Source organism: Phocoena sinus, chromosome 6 (assembly GCF_008692025.1).
Source record: "Phocoena sinus isolate mPhoSin1 chromosome 6, mPhoSin1.pri, whole genome shotgun sequence".
Taxonomy (NCBI): domain Eukaryota; kingdom Metazoa; phylum Chordata; class Mammalia; order Artiodactyla; family Phocoenidae; genus Phocoena; species Phocoena sinus.
The window spans coordinates 48,159,099-48,171,846 of NC_045768.1; the positions used below are offsets into that span (position 1 = coordinate 48,159,099).

At 36.6% G+C, this 12,748-nt stretch overlaps 1 protein-coding gene across 6 annotated transcripts in view; it reads left to right on the forward strand.

Annotated features, from left to right (window-relative positions):
- CEMIP2 (cell migration inducing hyaluronidase 2) overlaps positions 1 to 12,748 on the forward strand; it is a 78,596-nt gene that overhangs the window by 26,523 nt on the left and 39,325 nt on the right. For all 6 annotated transcript variants that reach the window (XR_004350316.1, XR_004350317.1, XM_032634551.1 and 3 more), the window contains 7 exons: positions 2,661 to 2,849; positions 4,780 to 4,949; positions 6,014 to 6,223; positions 6,535 to 6,740; positions 6,881 to 6,950; positions 10,280 to 10,408; positions 12,611 to 12,699. Coding sequence is in view for 4 of the 6 variants with exons in the window: in XM_032634551.1 (XP_032490442.1) it covers positions 2,661 to 2,849; positions 4,780 to 4,949; positions 6,014 to 6,223; positions 6,535 to 6,740; positions 6,881 to 6,950; positions 10,280 to 10,408; positions 12,611 to 12,699 (1,063 nt within the window). In the remaining 2 variants the exon portion in view is untranslated. The remainder of the gene's footprint in view (positions 1 to 2,660; positions 2,850 to 4,779; positions 4,950 to 6,013; positions 6,224 to 6,534; positions 6,741 to 6,880; positions 6,951 to 10,279; positions 10,409 to 12,610; positions 12,700 to 12,748) is intronic.

Consider the following 12,748-nt stretch of genomic DNA (forward strand, 5'->3'; position numbering starts at 1 on the left):
TGTGAAGAATATGAAGTTTTTTAGCGCAGTGTATATAGTAAGCACTAAATAAAGGTTAGCTATTTTAACAATAATGCAAACATGACCTGGGTGTATTTTGTGTCCTTGTAATTAAAGAGAGAAAGTCTTTTGCTTTAAAACAGAGTTCCTGGTATGTAACAGGGACTTTCACATGTTCCATCTAAGCAGCCTTCTGAGTCTGACTGAGGTGAGGAGATGGTTTCTATAATGGATAAGGAAGCTGGAATCAAGCCTCAGCTTTCTGCCTCCAAGACTACTGCTCTTTTGACCACTTCATGGTTGCCTCTGGCAAAAAGCATAGGTAGATGAGGAGTATTTCTAAGCAGGAATTTGGACCTGCATGAAGAGTTTAGTGGAACTGCTTCCAGGAAGACTCCAGGCAGAGGATAACACTGACAAACCTTGAGTCAACATTTCCTTTGTGGGAAATTTTGCTTTCATTTCCACATTGCCAATGACTCCTCTCTTCTGGAACAGGGTACATTCTAGCTATCCACTATAGAATATTGTTTGTGTTCTATGTTCACAGTGGCTCCTATTTTCTGGAAGAGGTAGAAATTCTCTCCAGGAAGCAAGGAGGATAAAACTTATATCCTTTCATACTTCCAATTCAGTAGTGCTAATAGGAGATATCTCAGGTAGGATTTTCTTCTACAGCCAGAAAAAAGTGAGGAATAATCGAACAATACAGATTTTTTCCATGTAACCTAGCTTTTTTTTTTTTAAACCAGAAACAAATTCTGATGGTCTTTTAAGCCAAAACTTATTGATCTAGAAACCTTTTTTTTTTTGCTGTACGCGGCCTCTCACTGCTTGTGGCCTCTCCCGTTGCAGAGCACAGGCGCCGGACGCGCAGGCTCAATGGCCATGGCTCACGGGCCCAGCCGCTCCGTGGCATGTGGGATCTTCCCGGACCGGGGCACGAACCTGTGTCCCCTGCATCAGCAGGCAGACTCTCAAGCACTGTGCCACCAGGGAAGCCCTAGAAATCTTTTTTTAAAAGCATTATTGAAATTTTATATGAAAAAATTAATGTTTCTTAGTTGCTCTTTTTTTAGATAATTCTTTTTGGTAAAATCTGAAATTTTGGGTAGTGATTGTCATTGCTACCATGAGTTTTTTGTTTACCTTTGCTTTTAACTTGCCTGTTTTGATTCTTGGGAAGGCAGAATGATAATAGACTTTAGGAAATTGGACTCTGGAATTAAATTAGCATTCATCTGTGGGCTCTATCATTTTTCAGCTGTCAGTCAGAATCCTTGACCTTTGCTTTCTTTATCTTTAATGCATATAATAGTTCCTGTATCTCAAAGTTGTTTTGATGAAAAGTTATTATGTATGTGAAGTCCCACAACTGTTAGCTCTCGTTATTGTTAGTTATTATTATTATTTAGACAGAATTCCATTATAGGCTTTAGTATTTATATGCAAGAAACATATAAAAAAAGAAAACACTTTACATTTATTAGGTTTTTTTTTTTTGGTGCTTTGTAGAAACAGGAAAACATGGTGGATCAGAGTCTAAAGGAGCAGAATTCAAGACTTGCTCAGGTTAGGTTTTATCAGGATATCCTCAAGACTGTAAGGATATTTGTGTTACTCTTTGTGCCTTGCCTAAATTTCCCTTTTTTTTATTCCCCTAACTTGAGTAAATGAGTTTTTTTTACTCCTATCATCGACTTTTAGAGTCAGTGTCTTAAAGTAGCCCCAGAGTAGTTTGCCAGTTAATTAGAAGGATGATAGTGAAGTACAGTTAGTAAACAGATATCTTTGAAATGCGGTGTTTTCCCACATTTCCATATTTTCTGTAGCTTCCATCTATTCCATATTCATTTACATTAAATCAGTTTTTAAACCATAACAGATTATATCATGGACAGTTTAGAAGTAGGAAACACTTCTACACTTGGTTGCATGTTAAAGAGTATAAGTTATGGAGATGCTGGATCAACTTTTCAGTTTTCATCTGCCTAGTTGGGAACCAATTCTGAATTTCAAAAGGAGGTATTAGGAGAGATCAGTAATTAGTAGTCCCTGGATTGCAAACCTGACGTTATCCCAGGAAAGGAGCCGAGTTGGACTGGGGCACTATCATGTGGCCTTTAGGTCACATTGCAGATAATAGTGGGAATACTCATCCCTTCAGTAGACACTTATGAGTCTGCACTATGAGACAGAGCAGTGAATACACAGATGCATGTACTTTGCTGCCTTTACTGATGTAGCTTCCAAGGAGGTGAGCTGTCTTCCCATTGGAATGATATGAATCATACCAGAGAAAATATCAGAATGAGAATACCGGACATAAAGGTTACTTGCAGCAAGGATGTTTGGGAAGTACTTAAAGGTTCGCCTGAACTTTATCTTGGTTAAGATAGTATCTTGGTTGATGAATTAAGAGTGGAAGGACACTGTAGATAAAGACTAAAGGATGAGCAAAGGCACAGAAATGAGAGATTGTCTAAGGCAAGCTTCTATTCTTAATATTAAGATTACATGTGTGCTAATGTCCTGTTTCATCCTGTGCATGGATCAAATTGAAGCATTGCTGACTTGTGTTTAACTTTTGATTTGTGAATCAGTGAGGGGGTTGATTTTAGAAAAAAAAAAATCACTTTCTTTCTTGCTTTTTGGTTTAGGTGTTTCTCTTTCAGGTTTCCGGGTAGAGGTCGTGGATGGAGTGAAACTTCATCTGCTGGATGACGTTAGTAGCTGGAAACCCGGAGATCAGATTGTGGTCGCAAGCACGGACTATTCCATGTACCAAGCAGAGGAGTTCACTCTTCTCCCCTGTCCCAAGTGCAACCGCTTCCAGGTCAAAGTCAAAGGTATCAGACTGCTCAGAAGGCTTCTTGGGAAACCCTCTTTTTGAGATATGACTCCTGGAATTCTTTGTTTTATCTTCAGTCGTCATCATCATCATCATCTTCATCAATATTGAAGTTCTTAGTAGTGGGGTGTTTTGAACACTAGAGGCCCAGAGGATGTTAGATAAAAGTAGTCATTGAGCAATAATGTTGCTGTTAATGATATGTTATAGGCAAATCAGTGTTTTTATGCCAGTTTCTATGTTAAAAAAAACCAAAGAAACGATGCAGGACTGGATAGGATTTTTTTTCCCAAGATCCTTTCCAACTTCTTTCTTATTAATTTTCCACTATTAAATAATAGTAAACCAGATTCATTTTTTAATAGAAGTCTTTCTTTTTTTAATTAAAAAAAATGAAACTCATGGTTTTTGAGTGTCTACTTTCTTGGCAAAAAGTAGATCTCACTAATATATTTAAAATGGAACCAAAAAGGTATTTTCAGGGCTTCCCTGGTGGCGCAGTGGTTGAGAGTCTGCCTGCCGATGCAGGGGACACGGGTTCATGCCTCGGTCCGGGAAGATCCCACATGCCGCGGAGCAACTAGGCTTGTGAGCTGTGACTAGGCCCGTGAGCTGTGACTAGGCCCGTGAGCCATGGCCGCTGAGCCTGCGCATCCCGCAACGGGAGAGGCCACAACAGTGAGAGGCCCGCGTACCGCAAAAAAAAAAAAAAAAAAAAAAAGTATTTTCATAAAACTACATTTCCTATCGTAATCTTGAATAATACATTTTTTGAGAAAGAGCAAGGTACACATACAGATTCTTACTGTAAGCTGTGTTTATAAAGGATGACTGACGTTTACCAGGTACTTATTTTGAGCCTGGTAATAGGCAAAGCTTCTTCCTTTATTGCCTCATTTATGGGATTCATTGTGCATTTCACTCATTATATGTCCTTGCTTCTGTAATAAAAATTATACATTTATGATACAAAACAAAATAAAAACAAAACAAAATAATTTATAGTAACTATTTAATAAGTACTCAATGGGTAATTTAGAGCTTTGAAGGTTAAAGGAAAATTTTTTGCTTTAGAAAAAAATGGGATTGGCCCACTTAGCAGTTTTTTCTTGTTTCATTCAGTGTTGTACTTTTCTTTCTTGACAATACAGGGCATAAGCAGAAAACAAAAAGCTAAAAAACCATGATACGATCTGGCATTAATTTCATTTGGAAATTCCCACTCTTGTTAACAAGTCTACGTGATAATGAGTCTCCATAATCTCAGCTCCTTGATTTATTTGTATTTTTCCTTCCTGAGTTTATATAGTAAAGATCAGATAAAAGCTCACTATTAAAGTGTTTCTAAGCTTCCAATAATGGTGGGAATTTAAAAGTGCATAATAATATTACAATAAGAAGTGGGAAAGGAAAGATGGTTATTTCTGTACTGTTAATGTCCAAATGTAGATTACTTTAGCTTTGAAGTAGAAGCAAAAACAACTTGACACTCTGTTATCAACATGTACAAAATCATTCGTTTTCCTAGATCCAACATGCATCTGGGTCTTCATGTGTCCTCAAGGGAGTAGAACAAGAGCACATGGACAGGAAGCAGAGAGAGAGAGACAGCATGGATTCTTAGTTAGATTCTGGATTATTGGTGCTGTTCAAGAGAGGACTGAACTACTTCAGGGAGGAGTAAGCTCTCTGTGTGTGGATTTGGTAGTTGGTAGTGAGGGTTAAGGCATTGAGTGGGGGATTAGACTATATAATCCTTAAAATCTTTACTTCCTGGGATTCTGTGGTTCTGAGGTATTGAAGAATGGAAGAAAACAATAAATTTTAATAATGTCTTGGAGTTACAGAATAAAGAGGACTATGTTTTTGACATAAGTTTTATGTTTTCATTGTTCTAATGTTATTTTTGCTTTGCTCTCATCAACCAGAAACTCCTCAGTTCCTGCACATGGGTGAGATTATAGATGGTGTAGACATGAGAGCTGAGGTTGGAATTCTTACCCAGAATATTGTAATCCGAGGAGAAATGGAAGACTCATGCTACGCTGAAAACCAGTGCCAATTCTTTGATTATGATACCTTTGGGGGACATGTCATGGTAGGCAAAAGGATTTAATGGACTCTTTGAAACCCTGGCTGCTAAGTGCATGTTGAAAAAACTTCAAGTTTTGGAATGAGATCTTTATGGCTATTGAAATCATTTTATTTCTTTATCCAATAACAATGAGATTTTAGATGATTAAAAGATAAGGTTATATCTTTATTTAGTTGATCTGGACCTATAGTTAAACCATTTAAGAACTGTCCTGTGAAGGATTAAATCAGTTTACATTGGGAAGAACCAATTATACAGACAAAGAAACAATCTCAGTATCATGCATGCAATCTCTGAAAGAATCAGTTTTTTTTTAAAAAAACATATTATGAAACGGTAAGCAGTACACATTCAAAATATGTTTCTGTAAAGATATTTTTTGTATGCAGATTTTTACTCTGTAAAAGTACTAAACACTTACTGTGTGCTAAGCATTGCTCTGTGTACTAATGTATTGGACTCCTGGGCTGCATTTTGGCTACATGTGTCTTAAAATCAGTTTTTGTGCATTAAGTAGGCTATTATTGTTGGCTACGTTTCTATTGCATGGATTTCTAAAATGTTGGTCAGTGTCATTTCTTTGTTTTTAGTAGTGTGATAAAAAATCCAGTGTTTGTAAATATTGAGATCGCTCCAGTGGTGGATCAACAGAGGCGTTTTTAAAAAGAACTCAAGTAAACAACAGTATGTGCTAACTAAAACATTGAGGGAGGATTTAGAAATAATTATTTATCAAACTCTGGTGGAGATTATAGAAATGAAAGAATAAGACAAGACTGGAAATGGCCAAAATATTTGAACAAACCCAAACATATATACAGAAACCATTTCTGTAGTTTTCCTTGTTACATTTCCTTTATTCCTAATGAGAGGCTATTTTTATTGCTCTTCAAAGCATTCACTTATGTAAAGAAGCATTTGCTAAATTATGATCCAGGAAAACAGTCTAGTCTAGTCTCCTTCAGATATTTTCTATTAAAACAATATTTTTTGCTACTTTGCTATTCTGAGCTACTTTGCTGAAGCTACTTTGCTTACGTATTAGTTTGATTTTGGTTATCTTACAGATAAAGAAAAATTTTACTTCAGTCCATCTTTCTCATGTGGAATTGAAACACATGGGTCAGCAGCACCTGGGGCGGTATCCTGTTCATTTTCACCTGTGTGGGGACGTGGATTATAAAGGAGGGTACAGACATGCAACGTTTGTGGACGGCCTATCTATTCATCACAGCTTCTCAAGGTGCATCACTGTGCATGGGACAAATGGCTTGCTGGTAAGTAGCCTCACATTATGTTGATGCATATTATGGAAACAGTTAACTCTCCTTCATTCTCATGACTTCTCAATTTTATATAAGTAAGCTGTTATACCACATGTCTTACTCTATCCTGCTTTACTGAGAGTTCTGCTGTTTTTCTCTGTTCTTTTAAGAGATCAATGAACCCTGACATTTGACTTTGCCCCATCAGCTAAGATGAAAACTTGTTTTTGCTTTTGTACTGAGCATGCCTCATGAATAGCACTTGTCGCTTAAACCGCAGTCAATCTTGTTACCAGTGACATCATACACTTGTATTTCTGCAGATAAAAGACACCATCGGATTTGACACACTAGGTCATTGTTTCTTTTTGGAAGATGGTATTGAACAGAGAAACACTTTGTTCCACAATCTGGGACTCCTCACCAAACCAGGCACCCTACTTCCCACTGATAGGAATAACTCCATGTGTACCACCATGCGGGAAAAAGTGTTTGGAAATTACATCCCCGTGCCTGCCACTGACTGTATGTGAGTAATTGGCGGAGTGAAAAACTCACTTGTGATGGTCAAGGGCTGTTGGCTTTTGGGGAAGATGTTTTGGGGGAGGTTTTTAATAGGTGGGATTTTTCCTGATGAATGTTTAAATCACCTTAAAAAATGCCTTTCAGGGCTGTTTCAACTTTCTGGATTGCTCATCCCAACAATAATCTGATTAATAATGCAGCTGCAGGCTCACAGGTAAATAATAAAGTGCTTCAGTTTTTTTGTATTTAAGTTTGTAAGTATTCTGGTTTATATATATGCAATGTAGTTTGTGGTAATCTAACTCAAGCACCTTGCTTTCTGGTACAGCTTATTTCATTGAGAGCAGGCTGTAGTTGAGATGGTTCTTCTATTTTTTCTAAATCATTTGTGCCAGTTAGTGTTTATGAGTGTAGTAAGACAGGTGCTAAATGCCAGAAAAGAGGTGGGCTCATATCTAGGGTTATCATGCCATCTCCAGAGTGTATTTTTACTGTATTATGTACGATCTTTCTGGCTTCCCTATTTCAGTCATATATTAATGAGCAAAGAAAGCCTTATGAGAGTGGATTATTCTGTAGAATATTATGACAATGGTCATTCTGGTCAAAGGGGCACAACCTTTTGTTAAATACAGGGATTGTATACACTTAGGGATTTCATCTCTTTGGTAAAGCAAGGGCTCAATTGTGTGCCTTAAATTGTTTCACATACACATACACAGGGATAACTTAAGAGAATAAATGAACTGTTTTTGGATGACAGAAATGTCTCCTGGATAAGCTTGGAGAAATTTACATTTGTAATTGTGTGTTTTTAGAGCTGCTAATTTATAACATAAAAATGAATCTTTAAGACATGATACTATTATGAGTATATCTGTGCTGAAAACTATAGCACAGAAATATGAGCTTTGTAGCAAAACCTGAATATTCATATATATACATCATGGCTATTAACATTTAAAAAGGAAAGAAATACCTAGCATTGTTTTCCAGGATGAAATAAAAAATAGTTGAAGGGAGTATTTCTTCAAGATAACCAGAAAACAGGTATCACTGGGTGATGGTAGAATTCACATCTGTGATTTTTCTTAAAAACATAAAACATAAAATTCTTATTTGACAGAGCAGAGACCTGGACATTCAATCATTTCAGGCTTCTATTCATTCATTTTTCATCAAATATTTGTTGAGCCCATACAGGATTTGTGTTGAGAGTTTCTGATTGGAAGATGAGATTTTGGGTAAAGGTGACCAAGGGTTTGACGTTCAGTCTTACCCCAGGATCGTCTTCTGATCTGTTACATTACAAATCAACAGTCAGAGCAGAGCTTCCTTTAAGCTGTTTTCAGAAGTCATGGGTAGAAGATCAAAGCAAATTGCAAATAGTCCATGAAAAATGTAAGGTGAGGTTGCCAGACATCCTTATTAGGCCTCATGTGAGAAAAGAAGAAAGCAGGTCTCTATCTTTTCCATCTCCTGTGTGTTCTTTGTCCTTTGCATTCTGTGAGTTCTTTTTTTCTCTCTAGAAAAATTGTTCCAGTAAAGCTCATGTTTTGGCAAGGGTTTTCCTCCCAAAGTAAATCAAACCCTTTCTTCTTGGTACCTTTCCACTGCCTTTTACAAAGCTCCCTTTACCTGTTTTGACACCACAGAGTTTTAACAGGAAACAGCTGCTACCTCCTTATCCCCCTTTTTCTATCCCCCAACCTGAAACTCCATTGCATCTTGGGAGGGTTTACTCTGCCCTCAGTTTATAGGGCTATGGTATGGAGCCTTCTTCACAGCCCTCCAAGTCTGTTTTGTGCCCAAAAGAATAGAGGTGGCAAACACAATTTTCAGAGTAGTTTGTTTTACTAAGACCCATCTGTAAAGTTTTATCGTGGAAAAATGCCACATATTGCATTCGTTTTGGTGATATGTTTTCCACAATTCATATCTCTATGCTCCTAAAGGACTTTGTTACAACTAATATAGTACTTATTACATATATTATATTTTAGTTCTCTCTGTATTTCCCATTAGAGTATGAATTCTTTGAGACCTGGCACTAAATAAATGTTTGCTAAATTTGAATTGATACCATACTTTAAGACTATATATTTGAGTTTTAACAATCTGTTTAATCAGAGTTCCTTAATGTGAAGTTGTCCTTCACATTGGGCTGATTTTTAATTAAATTGTAAAATAAAATATTATCACAGAGATTAAGAACATTTCATTTCGATTTTTATATCTCATTTTGAGTGTCAGAAATTTTCAAACTGTTCTGCTGCTTTGGTTAAGGTAAGTAACACTGAAGTTGAACAGACAGGACCTAGCCTGAGACAGCATCCTGATTCATGTGTGTGGTGGTTTTTTCTGTTTGGCAAAAATTTGCCTCGGGACAAGAAGGGCACTGGAGTTGTTTGAAAGAAGTCAGTGATGGATAGTTGTTTAATAGGTATGACTCATCTATTGATCAGGTTTGGAGGTAAACAGAAAAAAACCCATATTGCTAAAAGGCTGTGCTGTCCTGGTCACATGGAAGGGAAGGGAGGATTTGGTTCTAGTTCTGTATGACTCTTTTTTTATTTTCCCCAGCTGTTATTTAATACTTTGATTTAAAAAAATTTTTATTGGAGTATAGTTGGTTTACAATGTTGTATTAATTTCAGGTGAATCAGTTATACATGTACATATAACCACTCTTTTTTTTTTTAGATCCTTTTCCCATATAGGCCATTACAGAGAACTGAGTAGAGTTCCCTGTGCTATACAGCAGGTTCTTATTAGTTATCTATTTTGTATATAGTAGTGTGTATATATCAGTCCCAATCTCCCAGTTTATCCCCCCCCCCCCCCCCCCCCCCCCGTTATCCCCTGGTAACCAAAAGTTTCTTTTCTATTGGATTGGCCAAATGAACTTTTTGGCCAACCAAATACATCCGTGACTCTACTTCAGTTTTGTAAATAACTTCATTTGTACCCTTTTTTTAGGTTCCACGTATAAGTGATATCATATGATATTTGTCTTTCTGTGTCTGACTTACTTCACTCAGTATAACAATCTCTAGGTCCAGCCATGTTGCTACAAGTGGCATTATTTTGTTCTTTTTCATTGCTGAGTAATATTCCACTGTGTGTGTGTGTGTGTGTGTGTGTGTGTGTGTGTGTGTGTGTGTATGTACATACCACATCTTCTTTATCCATTCCTCTATTGATGGACATTTAGGTTGCTTCCATGTCCTGGCTGCATGAGTTTTTAAAGTAGATAATGATGGGAAAGTTACTTCAAAAATAAATTTTGGTATCAGCCAATTCTATCTTTCGTCCCATCTTACAAGCAAAGTTAAATATGCCTTTTTTTTTAAGCCTGATATACTGCTTTGAGTGTACTAGATGAGTGCACAACTCTTAGAGTCAATTCTGAACCTGAACCAATGAATAATTAGTGTTAAAAAGATGAAACTTGTTTGTGAAATGCTTAGGTTATGTGAGAGTGTTTCATAGAGTGGCTTTATAAAAGGAGGCTTTTTAATAATCTTGCCCTTTTAATTATAGGATGCTGGAATATGGTATTTATTCCACAAGGAACCTACGGGGGAATCCAGTGGATTGCACCTCTTAGCAAAACCAGAACTCACTCCATTGGGAATATTTTATAACAACAGGGTCCATTCAAGTTTTAAGGTAGGTTCCTAAATTTTAACAATCAGTACATAATGATTTGCAGGGTAAAGGATGGACTACTGTGATTACAACTGAGAAATGTTAATATTAGGTAGAACTTGTCATCAGAGAAAGTAATTTGTGATTAAATAAGCAGACTCCTAACCTTGCCACATTCAGGATGTATAGACAGCTTTCTGTTTATACACACATAGGAATATATGCTACGGCACACATGTACATGCAATCTGAATAATTATAATAATGGACTTGACCTATGAATCCTCATCCTCTTCCTTCTCTCCCCTTGCCTTCTTTCCAATCTTTAATATCATTACATGTTTCTAAGGATGTACACATTAGTGTATTATATGCTTCTGGAGCTTAAAAAGCATATTTTCTCTCTTCTCTCAGTGCTAATAGCGTGTCCTATTGGATACTTAATACTAGTTATGTAAATAGTGAAATATTGTTTAAGAATATTTGACCCAATTTAAAATGATATATAGGTCAAGGAGACGAAAGGCCATTTAAGAACTCTCACTTTCATGATATTTGGCACTTGTCCCCACCTCCCTGGTGATAAATGCATCTGGTTCATTTTATGCTCCCAAGGCATCTTGATATTTTCATCATGTGATACAATGCCCAGATTCTTTACTCTGATGTGCCCGTCAAAGTTGAATTAATACTTTCCATTTATGATACTCAGAGGATCCTTTAAAAACCTAAGTGTGATGTACTTTGAAGAGCTTAGAATCACTTGATGAAGACTTGAGAGAGGAAAAAACTTAGAAAGAATTGTGGTTTTTATGAACTGAATAGTTGATTAAGGCTAGTAATTGTTGAAAGCAGCACTTCAAAGCAGAAATCCTCAAAATTTTCTAATTATAAGTGGTATTACAAAAAATACCTTATTCTAATTAATTTTTTAAATGTCATATACCATGAGGACATGTAGTAATCTACTGTATCAATTTAAAATAAAAGGTATTAGATCTAAATAATGAGTGGATTATTAGGTTTTAACTTGTTAAATTTGGGACTGACTATCCAGAGTGATATGAGACATCCAGCCTGCTGGGTGTCTCAGGGACACATAAATAAAATGTGTTCAACACGAAAATCCTTATTTTTGTCCCCAGACCCATTTCTGTGTCTTCGTTTCAGTGAATGAAACTATTAGCCACTTAATTGCCCAGACTAGAAATATATGAACCTTTATTGTTTGTTTCCTTTCCCTTATCCTTAGACATTTTATTAATTACTAAATGGTATCAATTCTACCTAGTAAAGAATTCTCACTCTATTTTACCTGTTACTGTCACGAGTCTAGATCACCTTTATTTCTATTCTGGATTACTGTAGTCAGCTCCTATTTTTTCTCTTATCTCTCTTTTTGCCCCTTTCTAATTCATTATCCATCTTGTAGCCACAGTATTCTTTCTTAAAATGCACTTGATTCCATTGCCTTTATTAAACGTCCCATTGTCTTGACTCTTTAGCGTATCAACTCTGCACCATTTGGCATTTGCTTCTCTTTAGTCTTCTTCCTTACCTTTCCTCCCTCCATATATTTCCTGTTAGTCCAGCTAAGATTTTTTTCCCTCAGATGTGCCATGCTTTCTCTCATCCCCAGACGTTTTGTACAAATGATTCCCTTGAGTACTTTCCGCTGGGTTCTTCAACTGTTTCCCACCCACTCCCTGCCCTTCATCCCTGACCTGTTCTGTGTGGTTAGTTCCTTCAAGTTTCAGCTTTAGGATGTCACTTCTTTTTGGAGACATTCCCTGAATTCTCTCTCTCTTACCTTCACAAAAGGTCTTATCTTGGTGCTTTCCTTATGTGCTGCCAAAGCATCATCTACTTCCTTTGTTATATGCTTATCATATTGGATGGTAATTGTTTATTTCATTGCATGTCTTCCTGATAGTTTATGTGTCAGTAACAGCAAAGACCATAGTTCTCTGGTTGACGTATAATGCTTGGTGCCTACCCTAAGGTGGGCACTAAATAAATGTTTGCTGAATGACCGAATGAGTAAAAGTATTAAAAAAAATACAGTAAAGTAGCTCTTTTTGTAATACCTTTGCTTTGCTGTTTATTCCCTTCTCCCTCCTTTTTTGGTAGATGTGATAAGCTAAAACTTATTTCATGAATCATTATATATATAGTTATAACTTGGGATTCATATTCATTTCAGTCCATTATTATATTTTCCAGGCTGGCTTATTTATTGACAAAGGTGTCAAAACAACCAATGCTAGTGCTGCTGACCCAAGGGAGTACCTCTGTTTGGATAACAGTGCAAGGTAGAACTGGTCCTTTTAAATCACACTCAAGCCATATCTTGCCAAAGTA